This window comes from Hyaena hyaena, unplaced genomic scaffold (genome assembly GCF_003009895.1).
Source record: "Hyaena hyaena isolate Hyena2069 unplaced genomic scaffold, ASM300989v1 scaffold_140, whole genome shotgun sequence".
In the NCBI taxonomy this organism is placed as follows: domain Eukaryota; kingdom Metazoa; phylum Chordata; class Mammalia; order Carnivora; family Hyaenidae; genus Hyaena; species Hyaena hyaena.
In genome coordinates, this window is record NW_024080772.1 from 784,362 (window position 1) to 807,889 (window position 23,528).

At 40.4% G+C, this 23,528-nt stretch overlaps 1 protein-coding gene across 5 annotated transcripts in view; it reads left to right on the forward strand.

Annotated features, from left to right (window-relative positions):
- Positions 1 to 23,528, forward strand: part of BABAM2 (BRISC and BRCA1 A complex member 2) — a 401,061-nt gene that overhangs the window by 195,991 nt on the left and 181,542 nt on the right. For all 5 annotated transcript variants that reach the window (XM_039238505.1, XM_039238507.1, XM_039238509.1 and 2 more), the window contains exon 7: positions 20,679 to 20,788. In XM_039238505.1, the coding sequence (XP_039094436.1) occupies positions 20,679 to 20,788 (110 nt within the window). The remainder of the gene's footprint in view (positions 1 to 20,678; positions 20,789 to 23,528) is intronic.

The window sequence follows — 23,528 nt, forward strand, 5'->3', positions numbered from 1 at the left end:
TTGTAAAGTACAACATTCTTATCTATTTTTGGAAAGTTTAGAAACAGTCTTTAAACAAAGTCACTGGCTATAGGCATTTTTTAAAAACAATAATTCTTGGGGCGCCTGGGTGGCTCAGTCAGTTAAGCATCCGACTTTGACTTAGGTCATGATCTCATGGTTCGTGGGTTCAAGTCCCACATTAGGCTCTGTGCTGACAGCTTAGAGCCTGGAGCCTGCTTTGGATTCTGTGTCTCCTTCTCTCTCTGCCCCTCCCTTGCTCACAGTCTGTCTCGCTCTCTCCAGAGTAAATAAACATTTTTTAAAAATCTTAAAAAAGTAAAAAAACAGTAATTCTTAATAAAATAGCATTTCTTTTTGTTGCTGTAAGTTGTTCATTTAATTTTGCTATTTCCTGATACTTTTATTCTAATTTTGAATTTTTATCTATTTCTCTTTAATTACTAAATTTATTAGCATATATCTAAAATTTATAATGCCCTAATTTAAAAAGAAACTTATTTTGTAACTAATAGTTCTGATATTATAATATAGATTTTTCTCTCTTTTGGATTGGTTGCAGGTGCTAAGCTTGTTTGTTATGTTTTTTTCTGCTCCTAGTTTTATTTTTTGTCCTTTTTAGTTTTAGTTTGATATTGCCTCTTTGCTCTTTGTAAAAATTCTTTCAGAGAGATTCTTGATTGTTTTTTTTTCTTTACTTAGTAATCTAGGCAGTTGGAAAATCTTTTAAGAGACTTGATTTCCTTAGGATGGATGCCTGACTTTTAAAAGCCCTATTAGTTATCGTTCAAATACAGATGCTTCCCAAAATATCTTTAAAAAAAGTCCTGTTAGTCGAAAACACCTCCTTTTGAAGGTGTGTGTATGGCTACTCCTGCAGTCAGGAGTAATCATTTGAGTATTGCCTTTTGATCTTCAAACTCAGATCATTTCACCCTGTGAAACTGTTTGAATAGCGATCATAGGAAGCATGAGAAGATGCTGGCGTGGAGACTGGGCCTGGAAGAGAGAAGGTATTGGCTGTTGGAATTGTGTGCCAGCCGAAAAGCAGCCAGCAAGTTAGTTGCCAAAGGAAAGGGCAGATGATGTCTGTTGGTCTGTGAAATGTGACAGTGAATTCAGAGTCCAGGGGCTGTGTGTAGGCCTGGCCCAGCAGGGTTCGGGTGACAGTTGTGGTGCCGCTAATTCATCACAGTCAGGGGGGACCAGTCGAGAAACTGATTCTGCACAGACGGGTCAGGATTTGCCAACAAAGAGTTCGCGCACAGAGATGGTGATGGACCGGTACCATTTCCAGGGAAGTGGGCCAGGCTCAGTGTGCATCGAGAGCAAGGACACAGGTGGGCCAGATATCCCAAGGTGATGGGAGATTACAGTGACAGTGATGTTGGCCCTAGTGGCTGCTACCCTTTACACATGTTGTTACTGATACGGTAGTTTTATGACCTTTCCCATTTTACAGTTGAGGAAACAGAAGCTCTTTCAGGTTTTAAATGATTTACCCAGCCAGGGTGACATAGCGCAGAAGCAGTGGGGCCATGATTCTGACAAGTCTGACTCCAAAGCCTGTGATCTCTCTACTGTACCACGTTGCCTAGGATCTGATGTGCAGAGACACATTCACACCTGATTCTGACAGATGACACAACAAGATTACAGCTGCCGCACCTAGGACGGAGGTTATTTTTTCCGTCCTCCATTTCCACACATTTCCCAGGTCTGGTTTCTCCATACTTTCTTTAGTGTGTGTTACCAAGAGCTGGCAGGTCTGTGTGAGCAGGTCAGGTGAGGCAGGGTCTCCCGAACTCTGTCACTGAGCTGATGAGAAGTCCCATGCTCCTTTGCCCAATCCTATGCCAGAAGCAATATTTTTGCAGGTTGATGGAGCAGAGTGAGGGTTTTGATACAGTCTGCCTCCCCAGGCTGTGGATCACGAGGCCTCCCCTGTGGGTGTCCTACTCGCTCATCCACGTGAGGAGCCTGTAAGCCTCCTGGAATGCTCCATGTAGCAAGCGACAGCCTGGGCGGACAGCCACCCGGACTGGGAAAAATATTTGTTTTTCTCTCACCCTCTTAGAATTTCTACTGTTTGTGCGTGTTTCATGATACTCAACAGTTACTAGTGCAGCAGTTCACATATAGGGCTTATAAGTAAATATATACAGACATGTTGACGTGGAGCTCAAACAGTGTTTACTGATGGGATGTGACTTTATTTCATTTTTTTAATGTTTATTTATTTTTGAGAGAGAGAGCGGCAGTGTGCAAATTGGGGAGGGGTAGAGAGAGAGGGAGAGAGAGAGAGACTCTGAAGCAGGCTCCAGGCTCCAAGCTGTTAACACAGAGCCCCAGCGCACGGCTTGAACCCACAAACATTGAGATCATGACCTGAGCTGAAGTCGGATGCTCAACCGACTAAGCTATCCAGGTGCCCCCACCTTAAAAAAATTTTTTTTTAACATGTATTTATTTTTGAGAGAGTGCGAATGGGGGAGGGGCAGAGAGTGGGAGAGAGGGTATGTGATTTTAAATATTTGGAGATCGGTACTCTAGGGCACTAGACCCCAAAGCTGGCTGGGCAGTTCAGTCGCCCAGTATGTTAACAAAAGCTCAGATTTCCTTGACCCACCACACTGAAGCCTGATCTCTAGGGGTGGGGTCCAGGAATATGATTTTGAACAAATGTCAGAATTCGAACCACTCTTCTAGGGTATGGTCCCTCAAAACTAGTAGCTGCTGGAACAAATCTTGGTGCCAACTCTTACCAATAGACTTTCGGAAATCTGAAGTGCTTTGGCTTATTTGCTTATTGTTTGTTAGCTCTGTTGAAAGGTAAGCTCCAGGAGGAGGGGCGGCTACCAGCTTGTTCACCACTTGATCCTAGAATAGTGCCTCACATGTAGTAGTGCTCAGGGAATATTTGATGAATGAATGAATGAATAGTGAAACCCTTTTGCCACTGTGTCTGGGCAATACATGTCGCATCTTTCCTCAACCAGCAAAGAAAGAATTAGTTTCAGCTGTGCTGCTGTAAATATGAATTCTCTGATGACATCTTTGGTCATTCCATTGAGCTGACCACAATTGTTTAATGTTCAAAAATTATATTAATTCTCTTACGTATTGTATTTTAATACCATCAGAGAAAGTAGTGGAAGTTGGAAGGTGATGTAGAGATCTGCTTTTATTTCGTTTCTCATTTCAAGTCCCTGTGTCTTTAAGGAATGGGCCAAGCTACAACTTGGTCATTCTCCAGGTCCAAGAGGAAATGGATTGTAGCAGTTGTGCCTTTGTAGAACAGATGTTTTGGTTGGAAAGGCTATCAACCATCTGACTCATAATAAATCCTCAATTCCAGTAAATTCCCAGTTTTTAGTTACAGTAGGTAGGATGCAGGAAAACAACGTCTTCCACTTTGGGATCTTTGAACTTGTCTCACATATTACCACTATTCCCCGTGCATCACTGTGTGTGAAAGTATGAAATACTAGGGGAGGTTAGAGCAATTCCAGGAATAGGCTCAGTCAGTTTTTAAGAGAGACCATTGGAGGTGAACCAAAGCCACGGCCCTCCTTGACGTGGTATCGACGACAAGAAACATAACTATGTTGAGTTTTCCTATAAGTTTCTGTGTTCAGATCATTTCTGAGTTCATCTGAGTAATCTGTAAACAAGCCTATAGTTTTGTTTTGTTTGTTTTATGGATAGGGTTTCCTTTTCCATAAAATTGGAAAGTAATGGTAAGGTTCCTTGGTATGATATCTTTAATTTTAGAATATATGTTGTATGGGGAAAATTTACTCAGTACATATAAGCTTCTCAGAATTCTAGCAGAACCTGATGTCCAGTGTTCCATCCAGTCTTATACTGAGTGTTCCAGATGGATAAGTCAGAGTTACAGACATATTAAATATATCATATTTTATGTTGCAATCTTGGTTGAGAGAATTTATTATTGACTTGGTAAAGTGGCATCTTATTCTCCTACCTCTGCCTTTATCTGGCGGTCAGCTGCTTTTTCACCATCATTGAACTGTAATCTTCACCAAGATGGCTGAAACCTTCACAGTCCCTTGCTTCGCAGGGCAGCAGTTCCTCGGTTGCTGCTCAGGGGCCTGGCTCCAATTGTGGAGAGCTTCTCAGCGATACGTTCCACCGAGTGGAACATTGAAAGTTTGAGAGCAAGCAGTTCACTGGCCAGAACTCCTAAGGTTTCCCGGGTTGATCTTTGGCTTTCTTGTCCAACATCAGATCATTCAGAAGTAATGCTGTTCTCTGTGTACTCCTTCTGTGTCATTTGTTCTTTCCAGTTTTAGCTAATGAAATGGTCCAGATGTCCTCAGTAAGCTCATTTAGCACAGTACATTAAGAGAGCATCTTTTTTACCCTCAGATTCTAAGGCACTTTGTACATCTTCAGGATTGCTATAGTGTTTCTTCACTGGGGGAAAAGGTGGAATAAATAGTGTCCCTGAGTTCATCCTGTGGTACATTCAGTTGTGATGAAAACTGGGGTGTAGGAGAGTCATGGCAGGAGGTGAGAGGTGGAAGATTCTGACTTCAGCATAAAGGGGGAGGTGAGGAGTGGTCAGTTCTTTGAAAATGGGTCTCATTATTCTTGTCCCAATGGCATGGTGCCATATGCCCAGGGAGCTACTGGATCCCTATGGAAAGGCATTGGCTCTGGGTGAGAAAGGACTGACGTGTCCTGATGCTCCATTTTCTAGTTGAAGAGTCTGGACATTCTGCTTCATCTCTTTTAGAAACTTTTAAATCTGCAAAATGGAGATGATAACAGTGTCTATCTTAAAGGTTTGTTGGTGATGTCAGTTTAGGGGTGACACACAGTACCCAGACATCAGCCTTATTAGGACGTTTTCTGTAAGGAGCGCTCTAATCTAGGTTTGACTGTTTTAGACATCAACTCTCGACTCCAGGATCAGGTGGAGGCTGGCCATTCCAGATAGATAGCTATAGAGAAACCTAGCAAGGTTCCTTAACTTGGTGAAAATAGTAATACTGGGGGAAGATAGCAGTTTGGAGTGAATTACTAAACCCATGTTGTGATTTGAGAATTATGCACATTTTATTATGCAATTAAGTATAAATATGGACCATAAATCTTTGATGTTTATATAATGGGTTTCTGATTTAAAATTCTAGCTTCTCTCTTCCCTTGTATTCCTGAGTCAGAGAATAGGGTCTTTTTATAGTCCAGTCCGGATTTTATCTTCTTCCAATTCTTTTTGCCTTTTTTTTAAAATTTGGAAACAATATCAAATTTATAATAGAAATATAAGAACAGTACAAAGCACTTTTTCAAAATCATTTCAGAGTGAGCTGTTGACGTGATGCCCTTTTTAAAAAAAATTTTTTTTTAATGTTTTATTTATTTCTGAGAGAGAGAGAGAGCGTGAGCAGGGGAGGATCAGAGAGAGAGGAGACACAGAATCTAAAACAGGTTCCAGGCTCTGAGCTGGCTGTCAGCACAGAGCCCGATGCGGGCTCAAACCCACGAACCATGAGATCATAACCTGAGCTGAAGTCAGACGCTCAACTGACTGAAGCCACCCAGGTGCCCCTGACGTGATGCCCTTTACCTCCAAATACTTTAGTGTATATTTCTTATAAGTAAGGACATTCTCTGACAGAATTATAATATTTATATTATAATTATAGTCATACAAATTAGGAAGATAACACTGCTCTACAGCTACCTACCATCCAATTCTGAGACCCCACTAAATGTCACCAATTTTTCCAGTGGCTTCCTGATAGCAGAAGAATTCTAGGTAGAATCATGTGTTCCATTCAGTTATGTCTCTTCAGTCTCTAATATTTCTTTGGTTTTCCCTTGACGTTTACAACATTTTTGCAGATTATAGGCCCATTACTTTGTAAAATGTCTCTCAGTTTGGGTTTGGCTGGTGTTTCATGGTGATTGGATTTTGCCCATGCATCTGTGGCAGGAACATCAAAGAAGCGATGCCATCTCTGTCTCATTGCCCCCTCAGGTGGCACAGCCTGTCTCTCTGACTGTCACTGATGTTATATTCACGTGCACTGCCTGTTTCAGGAGGTGTCTGTAAGGTTCACTCTGAAGTTACTTTTTACCCCTTTGTAATCGGTACCTGCTTTGTGGGCCAGTCTTTTGAAATTAATACATATCCCATTTTTATCAAATTTTAAATTTATGTATTTATAGCACTATGGAGTCATAGTTTCCATATTCAATGGATTATAGTCAGTTACTATCATTTATTTCTCTATTCTCTGTATTTAATGAACAACCATGTTCGTACTGACACCTGGAATTCCAATTCAGTACAGTGAGTTTATTCTTTTTCTCTTTACACATACTTATAACTTCCTTCTTTGACTGATAGAGCCAAGTCCCATTATTTTTAATATCACTTAATATATATGTTACATATATTTAATGCATAATATATATATTATACCCATTCCCTGTTTGTAACTAGTCTCTTGTCGTCGCTGCCACACAGCCCCCTCCTCCCACCCCATGTGGGCACCCTCCTCACTCCGCTTGGGCTCTGACACCTGCAGCAAGATGCCTTTCTACGAGGACATCCTCCTCGCTCTTGTTCTGAACCACTGTGGACCGCCACCCCACCCCCACCCCCATTCAGCCTTGCCCCTTTCAATCCATCCTTCTCAGGCTATTGGAATACTCTAAAACAGTCTGATTGTGTCATCGCCCTGTTTGTAACCCCTTGTCACATTGCTCTTAAGCTCCTAGCCTTTAATGCATCAGGGTTCCTTACGATTGGGCCTCCAACCTGTCGGGCTTCATCTTTATCTCCTCACTAGTGCCACTATTTCAGCCCCTTCAACAGTGCCCTGAATGGGCCACATGCTCTTATTCTTTTATCCTTTCGATCACTTGGAGTCCTTCCAACTAAAAACACCTTCTGCTTGAAACCTCTTCTGTAACAACAATCAGTTCTGCCTTCTCTTTAGGACCCCTCTTTTGTCCTGTCAAAAGTGTTCACCTCTCTCTTAACACACCTTTATTGCAACTGTATTAACATAACGGTCAGTTTACTTATTTATTTTTTACACTTGACTGTCAAAGTTTTGAGGGCTGTGTTCCCTAGTGCCTTCTAGGTGGCACATATCACGTAGGGGAGCGGCATTAATACATGTTTGTAGAATGAATGATTGAATGAATCCCGAAGTTAGTCCCAAAGATATATGCAGTGTAGTAGTGAAATGGAAGTAATTGAAGACAGAAGAATTTTTTTTTTTTTAAATGCAGCATATGTTGTCCACACAAATTTTGCCCATAGGCAGCAGGTCACCAGCCATGGTCTGTCTGTTTGGGGGAAAAGCCTAGTTTTGTTGAGGCATTGGGAAGTTTTCTTGCTCTTGTTGTTGTTGTTGTTGTTGTTTGCATAGTTTATGAAACCTGTTTTGGATAGTTACATTTTCTCTTATGTTACCAACATTTAATTCAGAAAGTAATAGACCCAAGAAACCCAAGGAAGGAAAGGGCCGGACCCAGTCCACTATCTTAATTGCATTCTTTCATGCTTATTTAGTATAAACTTTTTTCAGTAAGTTGAATCCACATTCCAATGTGAGCTAGAAATGTTAAGCTGTTAATAGCTTTCCCTGGAGAATTGCAACTTGCTAGAACGCTTCAGTATTTTCATCATCATTTATGCATCGTGAAATGTCACAATTTCTGTTCATAAGCACAAAACTGCAAATGCTCGTTAATTGGTCTGTTGTAAACCTGTTATCAGTTTAGAAATTAAAGAAATATTCCTCACTAACTCAAGTCAATGATAAAGTCTAACTCAGTTTATAGTTCCTGTAAATCTGGTCATCAGCACTTCTATAATTAGTAAAGTTCTTACAAAGCCACCTACTCAATAGTTATGCTAAATCCAACATTTATAGTTTTACATTTTGGGAACTTTTAATATAACATATTCTTCCTCATATGAATCTTTCCACTCTCCATAACTCCCTCCTCTTTGGGATCTTACAGTTCCTTTTTAATTCACACAAGCTTCATTTAGTAAGTGACAAAGAGTTTTCAAAGCAAATTTGGATGTAGCAGAATGACGGAGTAAAAAAAGGCATTGATGCACAAATCAGCAGTCATGGGATTTGGTTTCAGCCCTGTGACTAATGAACTCTGCACATTAGACAAATCACTTCCCTTATCTCAGTTTCCCCACTTGTAAATCTGTGAGGTGTGAGTGTTGAAATCAGTGGTTACATTTTTAATATGCTGGAAACATTTTTACAAATGCAGTCTTCCTCCAAGTGTTCAGTATACAGAACAGAGAGAATTAGTAGCTGCTCTTAAGACAGCTAGTCTTAAGGTACAGGTGATCTCTGGTTCTCCCTAGAACACAGGGTAACAACCACTGGAACGGATCTCTAAGGGGCTTTTTACCTTTAACGTTCTCTGATTTGTTTACCTTCCACCCATGTTATCATACCTAAGTACATTTTCACCATAATCATTGCCCCAGAGGGCCAGGGCTCAGCAGTGCCAGCTCTGTCCTGCACACACGGCCAGTATGGATGTGGCCAATTAGAAGAATATTTGTACTTTTCAGCTTCTACCACCATTCTTTCTTCCATTTAGCCCAGAGTTTTTTGGAATATGTCTAGATACTTTTTTTTATTTTTTATTTTTTAAAATATAATTTATTGTCAAATTGGCTAACATACAATGTGTAAAGTGTGCTCTTGGTTTTGGGGGTAGATTCCTGTGGTTCATTGCTTACATACAACACCCAGTGCCCTTCGCAATAAGTGCCCATCACCCATTCCCCCCCATCCACCCTCAGTTTGCTTTCAGTATTTAAGAGTTTCCTATGGTTTGCCTCCCCTTCCCTTCCCCCATGGTCTTGTTAAGTTTCTTAAGATCCACATATGACTGAAAACATACGATATCTGACCTTCTCTGACTTTTTTCACTCAGCATAACACCTATTTTTAAATCCTAAACTTTGTCTAAGACCTTCCACTGTCCACGCCCAGTAGAAACATCGCAGGGTGTGTTCTCCTCCTGTTTAATCACAGGATGGCTCTCTCTGCATTGCTTTTCCGTTCTTTCTTCATCTTCTGACCCATTTTCTTTTCCTTAAATGCCAGTTCTCTAAACCAGCCCTTCTTAAACTCAAACATGCATAGAAATCATGTAGGAATTTAAATATCCCCCAGGTGAAGCTGATGTTCTTGGTCTGAGTAGCAAGGCTCCATTCATCCTGCTTCAGCTGCCTACTGTTCACAAATGTCATGCCATGCCTGCATGTCCAGTCGGAAATATGGAAGAGGGAGAACTGTCTTTGTTGAAAAACATCCAAAGCTGCAGGCTGGGAAAGCCTTATCACTGTTAGAAGTTTTGCATTTTTCCTGTTGGTATGCCCATTACTTTCCTGCTTTCGTATCTCTCTCTTGTAAAAGCCTAATGCCAGGAAGGATGGATTAACTCCCAACACATAGAAACAACTGATGAGTTTTTCAGCCTTTCCTTATAGGGCTTTTTACAGTTAGTCACGCACTACCTTTTAGGATCTCTTATTGAAAGAGAAGAAAAAAACTTTTCTTACCTTTATGTGTTTACATCTGCCTCTTTGAGTTGGAAGACTGATTCTTGCAGTTCTTCCCCCTCCCCTCACCCCCCCGCCCTTTACTAAGTTTACCAAGGTGTCTTGCACATGTAGGTACGTCACAAATGAGTGTTGGTTTAGTGACAACACATGGTGTACTGTTTGGAAGTTTATTAGAAATGCCAAAAATACTTTTCCTGCCTTTCTGTTCTGCAGAGTTTGATTTCTCTGCTAAGTGTTCGAACTTGAATTTTCCTCTTATTCCTGGGGTGATCCTGACCTTAGCAGTTAACAGCTCATTATGCCCAAACGTACTTCACTGATTAGTATTGGAAAACCAAGTTAATAATCTAAGTAGGCTTCTCTGACTAGGGAAATCTACTTGGGAACCCATGTTTGGATCAGTGGCAAGCATATGTTGTTATTCTTGCCTACACGTATTCATACATTTGTTCATCAGATCTTTATTAGGTGGCTGTTTTGGGGGTAGGCACCTTACTAGGCACTGGGAATACAGAAAGGAGTGACACAGTCATTGCTCTTAAAGGAACCCAATCAGATAAATAACAGCACATATGTAAATAACTTTGAAATACAAAAGAAACAATGGAATGTTACCATATAAAGGGTATGCTAAAGACCTGTAGGGTTTCATTGGAGAAACCGTTACATCAGAGGGTGGAATTAAGGACATCTCTGGACAGGAAATGGCATCCGAATGGGGCTTTAAGGAATAGGTAGAGTTGGAAGAGTCGGGGGTTAGAAAAAGGCATCCAGGCTCCAGAGGCAGAGTAGACAGAATGGGGTGCGGGCACCCGCCGCAGTTAGCATGAGTCAGCAGAGTTAGGGAGAGCTTGGAGTGGCTTGGAGTCAGGCCACTGTAGACGTGAGCGGGCTTTGGAGGCTGGGAGAAGGTGAACTATTTACTCTGCTTCTCAGAGCTCTGCTTCTGCACTGAACCTTTCTTTTGGCCAGTTCTAGAGGGGTAGGGCTCCAAGCTTTTCCAAATGTTTTTCAGAGCTCCTCTCTGCCCTTTAGATTCTGTGGATAACACCAATTTGCAAATGAGAAGATCTCTGATTACTTTGCTAGTAGGCTCCATTCTCTGTTTTAACACCTGAGGTTTGTGATTGTCTTCAGTTAATGAGGGTGTGGTGCCAGGTGGCTAAAAGAACTTGGAAGTAACCACTTGCCTAGTTGCCATGGGCACCAGGCATCTTGAGCCAAGTGACTTGCTGGGTGGGTGGGTGCAAAGGTGTTATGCTCATCTAGGGTGTCTTTTCCTTCTGTCCTCGTACACAGAACCACCTGGGAAGAATCTCTAAACCCTATAACTCAAAGCAACTTAGAGAGGAAGGCGTAGGGTGTAGCTTTAATAGTAGGAAGAATAGCTTGGTAATGGAAATGACATCAGGCCAAGAGTCTGAAAGGAGTTAAGATAAGTGAAAATAACATTTATTGAGTACCTTCTTCCCGCCTCCATCTGTGCGTGGCACTTTCACATATATTTGCCAAAGCTGTGCAAACCTGTTGCTTTCCATAATGTCTACATTTAGCATATCATATGGAAAAAACAAAAACATGTAAACTCATTGCAAAAATTTTTATTTCTACCACTAAAAAAAAAAAATCACCATTTTTATGTTGTTCTTAGGTTGCCTGATGCACTTGCAAAACATTTCATGTATTCAAATGACACGCGGCTATGGATTTTTCTGCCTTTAGAATTGGTACCTCCAATACCTTTTGTTCGTTGGTGAGGTCTAGGGGGCTATAGAGCAGGGAGTGCAAGGTGTTCCGTCCACGACCCAGGATGGGTTAATGGTACTGTTTCAGGTCCACCAGGATGAGAAGCAGTTAAGTCCAGAGAAATAGCCGCGCTGCAAACAGAGCCTGGTGCCGGCGGCAGATTGCTCTAGCAAAGCTTTCTTCTGGCACGTATGGAGGCATGCCGATCAGCTTTGACCTAAGAGCCTTTGTCATAAAGGGGTTCTGATTAGGGCCTAGCATTCCACAGTATATAACAAGCATTCAAATCACCCAGGGATGAAAGTCTCCTTTTAGCACTTAATTCTGTAGATTTTGATTTGCCCTGGTTATTATCTATATTAGCTTAATAATTTACAAGAGAAAATGTTAGTTACAAGTAAAGGAAAGCCACTTCAAACCAGCTTAAGGAGATAGGGCAGTTTGTTAGCTTTCCAAAACTAGGAGAAGGTTGAATAGCCAAAGCACAGTAGAGCAGGACACAGCTGGACCGAGAGCCTGAGAAGTAGGGGACACACTGGCTTTCTTCTCTCTCCCCACAGCCTCTCCTCGTCCACGTAGGGGGAACATGACTGCTGACAGCTTCTTTGGCCTCTGCAGGGGGACTGGCCTGCACTTGGCTCCCAAGTTCACAATTTTTTTTAAGTTTATTTATTCATTTTTGAGAGAGAGAGAGAGCGAGAGAGTGAGTGAGCGAGCAGGGGAGTGGCAGAGAGGGAGAGAATCCCAATGCGGGTCTCAATCCCATGAACTGTGAAATCCTGACCTGATCTGAAATCAAGAGTCGGACGCTTAACTGCATGAGCGACGCAGGTGTCCCCCAGGTTCACAACTCTTGAGGAAAGGACCAGCCCTTGCCTGGATGCATCAGCTGTTCCAGGGGTGGAACAGGCTGCTTGGTCAGGAGCACTAAGGGTTGGGTCCAGAAGAGAAAGGGTCTTCCCAGGAGAAGAGATGGTGCCAGGCAGGCATTATTGTGGATGCCTGCTGTATCGACTACCACTATAAATCTGTGCCTCTGTCCCTTAGAAAGAGCTATGTAAACTATGTCAAAGCTGTATCCACCTTTTCTTTATGTTATAGAGACATATGGGGCATGTGGTGAAGCGGCGTTCATATTTGTTCCAAACGTGCTTAATTAAAACTCACTATTGTTTTAACTTCTTTTCTTGGGCTCTTGGATGAAAATCTGGCACAAGGTTCGGATCAGCAGGTGTGTGGAAAATCACAACTGAAGATGTGGTTCAGTATGATTTGTAAACTAGTTGCAAAAAGGGATGTTTATTTAAATGAGCTCAGCTTCTTATTGGACTCATTAAGAATACAGTTGTTATCTGGCCGTGTGTAGAAACATGGATGGACCTTGAGGGTGTTATGCTGAGCGAAATAAGTCAGGCAGAGAAGGACAAATATCATATGTTTGCACGTATAGGAGGATTAGGAGGAACTTGACGGAGGAACAAGGGGGAGAAGAAGGGCGGAAATGGTGGGGGAAAGGGAGAGAGGCAAACCATGAGAGATGCTTGAATGCTGACAAAAACTGAGGACTGATGGATGTGGGGGGGAGGGGGGATGGGCATGGAGGAGGACACTTGTGGGGATGAGCACTAGGTGTTATGTGGAAACTAATTTGACAATAAACTATTTGTAAAAAAAAAAAAAAAAAAAAAAGAATACAGTTGTTAGGACAGCAGAGGAAATCCCATGCTCCGGATTCTTTCTCTGAAAACGTTGGTGGGGAGAGGAGGGAGTAGCAAGGAAACATCATTTGCTTCTAGTGAGGACCCTGGCTGTCCTGTGGGGCCCCTCCCCCACTTCGGTGACCTTTTCTGGAGAAAAAGCTCTATTTTACACACCTTTTAGAGTAACGCTCACCATAAGTGATGCTGTGGCTCTTCGTGAGAAAGTTGGTGGACCTCAAGGCTGTATCTGTTAGGTATGATATCTGACCAGATGGTACTTGACCAGTGAAATCTTGATCATTATTCTTTTAAAAGAGCTAGGATTTTTTTTTCTCCCAAAGTTTATTTATACAACATGTGTTTCAATTTAGCTGTATAAACAGAAGCTATAACCAACATATTAAGGGTAAGTACAGCTTTGCAAGCAGATTCCTGCGTAAATGAGAGCAGAGAAATGGTCTTTGTTTATGAAAATAATAAGCAAGATATAAATTAAAAAAAAAAAACCCTAACCCCATGCTGTATCTTGACATCTAGAAGTAATGAACTCAAAATGTCACTTTTAGAAAACATGGGTAGGTGACAGCGACTGTGTCCTGGTGTCCTGGGCTCACCCTCTAAGAGCCGGCTATTTCCAGAACATTGCAGTTTTCCTTTCCTGACCTGACAATCAGCCCTTCCTATTTTCACTGAGTATAGTTAGTTAATCATAGAATGTGCCTAACCATACATAATTGAAGGAAGGTTGATATTATGGCCTAGAAATCCACAGGCCTCATCTGTGTTCTTAGAGAAGCCATTCTTCCTTCTTAACTGGGTCTGTGTAAAGATGTCAAATGAATACATTTTATTTGGCATAGTGACCTTTATAGCTTTTAGTTTTTATCTTCTTAAGGATTTTAATATCTTGCTCCATAGTTTTCAAAAGTAAACATTAAAACACATAAAGCATATACTTATTTTTTTTTAATGTTTATTTATTTTGAAAGAGAGAGTGCCTGGTGTAGGTGGGGTAATCCATTTGAGTAAAAAGGGAATAATGGTTCCTTAAGATGCTCATGGTCTTTTGGAACATACAGGATTTAGACACTAAATAGAGAGCAAGTGTTTGTTTAGTGAATCTCTGATATCTTTTCTGCATATAGATTTTCCAGTTTTTCATACCTTTCTCTGGGCACTGATATGAGTCCATTTTTTATGCCCAGTAGCATGCAAGACGGGGTAGCATTGTAGTTGAGAGTCCAGGTTTTAAGTCTGTAAACACGGGTTCAAAACTCGTCTTCTCTGTTTAATCTCCCTCAGTCTCAATTTCTTTATTTGCAAATGTATAGTAATAGTACTACGTTTTAAAGTTGTTATGATGATTATATGAGGTAATGCATATAAAGTACTAAGCAAAATGACTGAGTAAACAATGAATAATTGTTTATTCTTATTATTATGCATAATAGGAAATAGGAGATCTCTACCCGCCCTCAAGAAATTCACAATCTATTGGGAATATAAACTACAGACTGCTTAAACCCCATGGGAAATTCATGAAGCAACCTGGTGAAACTGCCAAGGGCAGACATAGATTACATTGCTATTGAAAGGAATATTAATGGAGCAAGTGAATTGACAATGAGAGTTAAATTAAAACTGTGTCAATTAAAAGGAGAGAAAAAGCTTTTCCATAAAGGGATGGCTAGTGTCAAAGTGTTGGTCAAGATCTGCTAAAATAGGGGCGCCTGGGTGGCTCAGTTGGTTAAGTATCCAACTCTTGATTTTGGCTCAGGTCACCATCTCACCGTTCGTGGGTTTGAGTCCCATGATGGGCTCCACACTGACAACGTGGAGCCTGCTTGGGATTCTCCCTTTCTCTCTGCCCCTCTTCTCCTTGCTCGCATGCATGCCCTCTCTGTCTCTCAAAATGAATAACATTAAAAAAAAAAAAAGGTTTGAAGATCTGGCAAAATATATGGAAGTGGCCCAGTTTGACTGGACTACCCAGTGAGATTCTTTTTACTCCCATTTCCATTTGAAGAGACCAAATCAGAAATGACTCTCTTAAATGCTACCTTCATCAGAGATATCAAAATATCAAAGGAGTTTTTAGCTAAGAACTCATTATTTGGTGGAGGTAGGCTGTAACTAGGCTCTCAGAACTTCTACCTGAGTTCTGCACCCCCTGCCTTCTGGAAAGGAAGAGGAGGCTCAGGGTTGGGAGACAAACCAAAGGCAAAAGAGGCAGACATGGCACCCACTTCTTCCTCTTCCTCATCTATTAGGCTTGGCTTCCTCACTCTTGTGACACGAAAACTCTGCTTGTGCGCATTCTTTCTGTCTCTTAAAAAGAAATAAACATAAAAATAAATTTAACTCAAAATGGTTCTTATTTGAGTTTTGACGTGCTGTATAATGGCTTATTTATAGCCCCTATGACTGCAAACTGGTTTCGCTAGTAATAGTTAGAGCTTTGTTTTAAGCCGTTTTGAATTGAGAAATACAATGGCTTTTTTACAGTCTTCCTATGTGACGTGTAGCTTGTAATATTTATTGTTCAGCTAATGTCTATAAGCAGTAGTTAATTGGTAGTTTGTACCTATATTGACTTTCAGCGTACAGGGGCTTGTTTCATGGCTGCTAGCTTCACTTGGAAATTAGTGCATCAAAGGAGTACCGCATAACGACCAATTGTGCTTGTGTTTACTTTCATTTCCAAGGTGAATTGTTGTTTTTTTCCTGCACCCTTCTGATATTTGTAAAGAGCCCCAATTATGAACAGTTATGTGATTAAATCATTATGACGTAAACAAAATGTTAACTCTTATTAGTAGGTGCAACTTTTGCTTATGTATGGATCAGATTTGAGTTTTCTTTAACAAAATCTTTTTTTTAAATTTTTTTAAAATTCATTTTTAATGTTTTATTTATTTCTGAGAGAGGGAGACAGTGTGAGCAGGGGAGGGCCAGAGAGAGAGGGAGACACAGAATCAGAAACAGGCTCCAGGCTCTGAGCTGGCTGTCAGCACAGAGCCGGACGCGGGGCTCAAACCCACGAACCGTGAGATCATGACCTGAGCCGAAGTCGGACGCTTAACCGACTGAGCCACCCAGGCACCCCTTCTTTAACAAAATCTTAAGTGGTCATAGATTTAAGGAAAAATGAGATAAATATTGAGAGTCTTAAGTCTTAAAGTACTTTCTATTTAATTCCATCATTTACTTATTCATTCTTATAGTCTTTCCTGCATTAGCTCAGTTTTTTTTTTTCTAACCAGTTTGGCACGTATGTGCAGTTTCTGACGTTGGGTATATAAAAACAAATAGGAAGAGCTCCCAGCCTGCAAGGAACTCACTACCTAGTGAATATTCACGATAAGCCATAGGAACCCCTTTCAATTCTATAGCCAAATGCTGAGCCAAATCCATTGCTAAATCTCAGCAAAATAGCATGGCCATTATTGCCTCGCCATATGTATGTCAGCGCCTGACAGGCTTTTATAAAGGTAGGAAGCAATACTATTTTTTTTTGCTTCAGCAGATTTGACATCTTTTCCCCCATTTTAGCCTGCTGCAGTTTCAGATGGTACAGATAGAAAGCCCTGAAAATGTATACTTGTGCATTTTTAAATGTCCCCTACTACACCCTAACCTCCCCCTGCTTTCCAAATGTTGCCATTAGTGGTTACAATAATCATCTGTAATGTTAGCTTCTAAGAACCACAGTACAAGAGCTTCTTTTATAATTCCCCAGATGGGAAGGAACACATGTAAGAGCCTGTTAAGAGTTGCAGAAACTAGAAACAGTACCGTGTGGATTTGTATTTTTGGAACTCTTTGGGCTTATTTAAGCACTCAAAGTCAAACTTAGATATCCATTAGGAATCAAATACCAATTCAGGGGAAGCTCATGTGCCACACCAAGGCAAGTAAATTATATTAAAAGTAGTTCATAAAAGGAACTCCTGGAAACAACTATTTTCCTATTCAGACTAATGTTTCGCATACCCTTTGCAGGATGCCAGATGATAAATGTTGATTATATAAACCAGGGTCATCCCATTTGTTTGGAGGACTGTCACTGAGCATTTTTCTCTGCTTAAATAACAGTGAAATGAGAAGTTAGTAGGAAAGAGAAGCAATTCTAAATTATCCATAGGTGTATGGAGTGAACCTGCTAATTAAAAAAGGTTTTCAGTGGTCCGTAGTTCTTTTTGCAGTGTCTTGTTTTGTTTTGTTTTTTAACCAGGTTTTGTGACTTGTAGTCAGAGCCTTGACCTTTAACAAGGAAATGCAGTCACTGAGGGAAGATATCTGAAAATCAATGTTAGTTCTTGGTTTATTATCTTACTTTGAGGTGACCATTCGAAATTTAAAGAGGACTGCTCACATACTTAGATCATAAAATGAATTTGTCTCTCTGAATGTGAATATTTTCAGCTTCAACTTTAGTTTTAGATATTTTATATAACCCTATTTAGTAGGGCTGTATTATATAATTACATATTTCTATTTGTTGAGACCATAAGTATTTTTAAAAATTTCCATCCTCATTTTACAGAAAGGAATATTCAAGGTTGAATACTTTATCATCTGTAAAAGAGAAAGAAATGATAAATAAACTCAGATTCCCAATCTTGGTTTTCCTTTTTGAAACTACTGAATCTAGGGACCTCGGTATATTATGGGGAACAGGAGCAAGGAGTCAGTACTGAGTTTCCAGATACCACTGGTGAAGCAACTTTTGTAATGCAGGTTCTTGAAAACCACTGGGTGTGGAGAATAAAAGTTAGAAATTAACATTCACTTGTTTACTGCTGTACTCATTCAGCAAACACCAAGTGATTTCTACCAGGCACTGTGCTAAGGTCCTCCTCTTACATACCTCCTATGTCATATTATATTACCTAAAAATAAATTCCAGAGGTATTACAAATCTACATGTAAAACTACAATGTTAGCGGAAATGCTAGGGAGATAGTTATATAACCTCAGAGTTCTTGAGCAGATCTAACTCTGTAGAAAGCTGAATTTTCTGTGCTGCTGTAGGAGTTGCCCAGACAAAGTAAAAAGTGAAAAGCTGAGCTGAGAGAAAAATATTTATAACACATGTGATAGACAAGGCTTACTAAACCTAATAAACACCAATAACAAGAAAAGTCCAAGAGTCTTTAAGCAAAATGCGCAAAGGCTTTGATCAGGAAAGTTACAAAAGAAATGACCAGTAGGCAAGTAAATAGTTGCTCATCTTTAGTCACTGAATTTCAGTTGAGGTACCATTTTCCAGCAGTCAGACTGCCGACGTTAAATTGAAGAACCACAACAGGTAGTGTTATCAGGTTATTCCGGATGAGCAGAAACAGGCTCTCCTCTCTCTCAAATTGCTGTACAGTTTTTAAAAAAGTAATCCCAAACTGTTAAAATGTAAAATGTTCATAACCTTTGATCCAGCAAGCTCAGTTTTAGTTCTCAATTCAGAAACCTATGTCCCACTGGTAACAAATATACGGATCTTTATCTAAGGATATTTATTTTAAAACTGTCAAATGGGTAAGAAGTACGAACAGCCTGGATGTCTGTTGCTAGGAGAAGGGCATCCATGCCATGGAATATTATGTGGCTATTTGGGAAGCAGTTGGTAGAGTGATATGTATAATAGAATTCCATTAAGGAAAACAAAACAGAAGGTTAAAAAGCTATTTATATGCACGTGTGTGTTTATGTGTGTGTGTTCTTATGAGCATAGAAAAATCTGTTTGAGGCTACATACACAGCTAGTATTGGTCACCTTTAAAAGTGAGGGTAGAAGAGCTTTTTCTTTCTAAACTTCTGTATGGCTTGACTTGTTTCAACAAGCCTAAATTTTGTAATGTGAAACCAAAAAACAGCTGGGAAGTAAAAGAAAAAAAAAAAAAAAAGAATGGAAAGAGAGGGGGGAGTGTCACAGAGACAGAAAATCAGGAGGGTATCATTTCTTACAAGCAAGAAACTGAGTATTTCCAGAGCAGAGATCATCCATGTCAAATACCGTTTGGAGATCAAGTAAGATAAGGACAGAGAAGAATTTGCTGTGTTTCGTGGATGCCTTGGTGGGGGCGATCTTGATGCGCCGGTGGGGTCAGAAGGCTAATCTCATGTGCTAAGGGATGAGTGGGAGGGAGGGCAGACCACACCTTCAAGCGAGGGAGAGGAGAGAGAGGAGAGAGAGAAGAGAGAGGAGAGAGAATGCAAGGGGTTGTGTAGAGGCCGGCATGATTCTTTTCTTTCTTTTTATAATTCTTATTTTCTAAGGTGGGAGAGACTTCTGGTTCTTGTTCCTTTGTATCCCCGCCACACGTGCATCCTGTAGGCACAATAAAAGGCAGAGCAAGGATGACATCAGAGCTAGGCCTGATGAGTGTGATGACCAGCTCCGCGCACGATGCAGGAAAGAAGGGGTAAGATTAGTTTAGGACCCAAGGAAGGATATCCTATCTGACGTTCTCCGTGCTCATGCGCGGTAAGGTAATTCTTAAAGTCTAGATTGGGCCCCTCCTCAGATGAATGCCAAGCCCTCCAATCCAGAAACACAGGCCAGTTCTTACCAATCCTTATGGGTGAAAGATGTGCAATCCTATTAAGTGTTTAAAAAATTTGTATTTGACTGAGAGCCACTACCAACCAAAAGTAAAATCATTAAAGGTTACTAAAATATGGTATTCACAAAGTAAAACCATCATGCCACTAGAATTTATTCTAATTCAGTAGTTTATTCAGAAGTCTGGCAAACACTCTGCTTGGCAATAATTGCGAATCTGTAAAACCCAGTTTTGAGTCAGGACACTTCATCGGTGTTAGCTTGAGTTGGTTATGACATTCAATTATCACTATTCTTGCTTTTTAATTATAAATTACAGGAAGTTTAGCTTTATCATTATCAGTTTCCTTTATTGTGGGTTGTTAACCTCTCACTGTTTCTTGATACATATTTGGATCAACAGTGTTTTTATCTTACATTATTCTTATAACCAGGCTTTTAAAATATGAAAGTCTCATGGTTCATGTATGAATCATCCATAGTCATTTTGCAAAGGAGATGCGTGTATAACCCCTGTGATTTGCTTGTATGGTGGCACAGTTCACAGTGATGTTTCTTGGGAATTTTTGCTATTTAAATAACTTACAACATAATACCAAGGTATATATAATAAAATTACTGGGCATTTTAAGATTTCGTTGTGATCTTATGATATAAATCATGTTCATAACTACTACTCTTCCTATAAAAGGAAAATTACAAGCCATCTATATACATTATAGGAATTATGAGCTGTTACACGTATTTTTAGCAACATGTTTACTGCAATTTGTTAGCTTTGTTTTTGACTAATTCTCAGTTATCACCAGATTCACTTTTTCCCCCTCTTGGAACATGGGAACAAAATGAGAAGGTGGGAGTCTTTTCCTCACCATGGTGGGCTTTGGTCAGAAAGTTTGAGAGCCATCACTCTAGGGGAGTGGTTGGCACATGGCGAAGGATGTGTAGAACCACTTAATCTGAATCTAGGTAACCCACACGCTGTAGCCACCAGGCCAGTGGCCTGTGAGCTCAGCTCAGATGTCCTGGGAGTAGGCACTGATGGCATCGTGTTTTTCGCACCCTGCCCAAGGATGTAAATGAAGACCCTGGAGAAGATGTGGCCCTCCTTTCTGTCAGTTTTGAGGACACTGAAGCCACTCAGGTGTATCCCAAGCTGTACTTGTCACCCCGAATTGAACAGTAAGTATCAATGTCATTAATTTTCTGGTGTTTCTCCCTGTTAGCCAAATATGTCTTGCTAATTCTTTCGCCACTTAAAAAAAATTTTTTTTAATGTCTTTTATTTATTTCTGAGAGAGAGATAGACACAGCGTGAGCAGGGGAGGGTCAGAGAGAGGGAGATACAGAATCCAAAAACAAGTTCCAGGCTCTGATTTAGCTGTCAGCACAGAGCCTGACGTGGGACTTGAACCCATGGACTGTGAGATCATGACCTGAGCCGAAGCTGAATGCTTAACCAACTGAGCCACCCAGGCGCCCCTCTTTTGCCACTTTTGAACTCTTAAAATGATTTCTCTTTATCGACTTCTACTTTCTTAATCATGAGTCGAATCAGGAGGTTGGCTTGCAGAGTAAATTCAGTCAGTATCTGCCACTGTAATCTTTGGATGAGTCTTAGTTGAGCAACTTGTAATATGAATACGGTACCTTTGTAGAGAGAGATGAGTAGGCAGACTGAATCTGAAATTGCAACTCCTTCCAAATGTTCCCTGGGTACATATGCTTATAGCCTAAAGAGGACTACTGATCAGCATCCTATCCAGTTTCTTACATTTTTTTTTAAACTAATAGAGTTATTTGTAAAAATGTAACTCGTCTCCTGAAAATATTAAGCAAAAACATATTCAGAAGTTAATAAAGGTAATATTAAAAGCAGATAGCTTAAAAAGATGACATGTTTGAATTACTTTTCTGTGTCTAAATAACGCTGTATAAGTTTACACAACTGTCAAGCTCTCTGGTACAAGTAGTTCGATAGCACATTTGTGTTTTAACTAAGTAACTTTCCTCGTCCATAGTGAATTTTACAAGGACTAGCCTCACAATGTGTCCTGTTGTTGGCTCAAATGCTTCAGAAGCTTATTCTACTTCAAAGGGAGCTGAGGTTCATCGAAAATAGATTGTAAGCAGATTTGGATGGGAACTTCTGACAGGATAGATTTCTCATCAGCAGAGAGAGTTTTTACAGACTCTGATTGAAATGTGTTATTAAAAGTCAGTCAGGGTTGGCAGATTTCTGTCTGTGAGATGTGGTCGCCATCCAGCATTCAAACACTGAGTCATTTTTACCCCCTCTGGCCCTAGTTGCTCTAATTCATGAATCATGGCCATATTATCTTACACACTGATACAAGATACAGGTGTTCCTACTCAAATATGGGTGACTGTGGGCATCAGGCATGCTCTCGTTTATTTAGACCACTGAAGAGCACCTAAGACAGGATTTTACTGTAGCAGGCGTTCACTGAATGTTTTAATTTGTAATCAAAAATACTAATCCACAATGGGAAGAGGCCAAAGAATGTTGGAGGCAGTACAGCGAGCACTAGGCAAGGCCTCTTGAGTCAAGCATATCTGCTTTAAACCCAGGTCCTACCACTTACCAGTTGGCAAAATAGTTAGCACCTTTGCACTTGATTCAATATAGGGATGGCGATACCCATTTCATAGTGATATTTTGAGGATGCTGTTAAACACTGTTCTTGAGGCATTAATTGCGGTGCCTTGCAGTATAGCAAGTAGGAGCTCTTAATGTTATTATTATCGATATAATTTATAGGAGAAGAATGAGTGAGTGCATGGTTAGGACTACTTGGGGCTGAAAAGGAGAGGATGGCTAAATAAGTGAGCAGATACTAGTTGTAAAGTAGTCACACTGGCCATACATGGTAAGTTAAACTTAGAAGGTGTTTTGGTGATGAGAAAAGAGAGATCTCAATGAAACAATCGCAAGTTGTAGGTAACAAGAATGGATCAGGAATTTGCCAGCTCAGAAGAATGATTTCTCCAGCACCTACAGTTTTAAGTTACTGCATCCCATTTGCAAATAAACTTGCTAATAAAATATTTCTCAGTCTAAAAATCTAAGATACGATGTGATGAATTATCAGTGAAGGTTTTATCTTCAAAGCTATTTCCTCTAAAATCTAGCTTTCTGCGTGCCCTCCTCTTTTGCATGTTAAGAACTGGCCGCATCTTACCTTTCCAGATCAGTTTCTTACGCTTTTCTCTCCAGTGACCTGTCCTTCAGCCAGACTCCATCACTTGAACTTTTATCAATTTACCTGTGCACTCTTGGCCATGTGTGTTTGCTAAAGCTGTTACCTCCAATTATGGTGCCTTCTCTAATACCCCTTTTCTGTTGAAATGGACCTTTCCAAATGCTGTCTGTAACATTTTTCCTGAGCACCATTGGGCTGCCTTCTCTGGCCATTCCCTGAACTCTTATTTATAATACTGAATTTATATCCATTAGCATCTGCTCATCACAGATTTAGTTAGTGATGTATATTTGTTTTCCCATCTTTTGCTAAACTGCAAGCCACTCAAGGGCAGGAACAAGTCTTTTCATTTCGTTAATGTCTTACAGAAATGTGGCATGCAGGGAACAGTAGCCTGGTTGGCAGTGTTCTGGGTCCTAAGTAATTCTTACAAGAAAACCAGAAAATGCCACACGCAGCGGTCCTACATTTTTTCCTGCTTGGTACAGATTCACTTAGTAGAACTGCCTTCATAATACCATTGAAAGGTGCCAAAAGTTCTGACATCCTTCAGTAGAAGTTTTAAAAATGAGATTTTTAGAAAAAGATTAAAATGGAAAGTGGTCAGATTGGGGTCTGACTTTCTAAGGGCTTCCATAGTGCCTTAAAGGTTTTAATATCTTTGGTTAACTCTTGCAGAGTTCAAGGTCCACATAGAA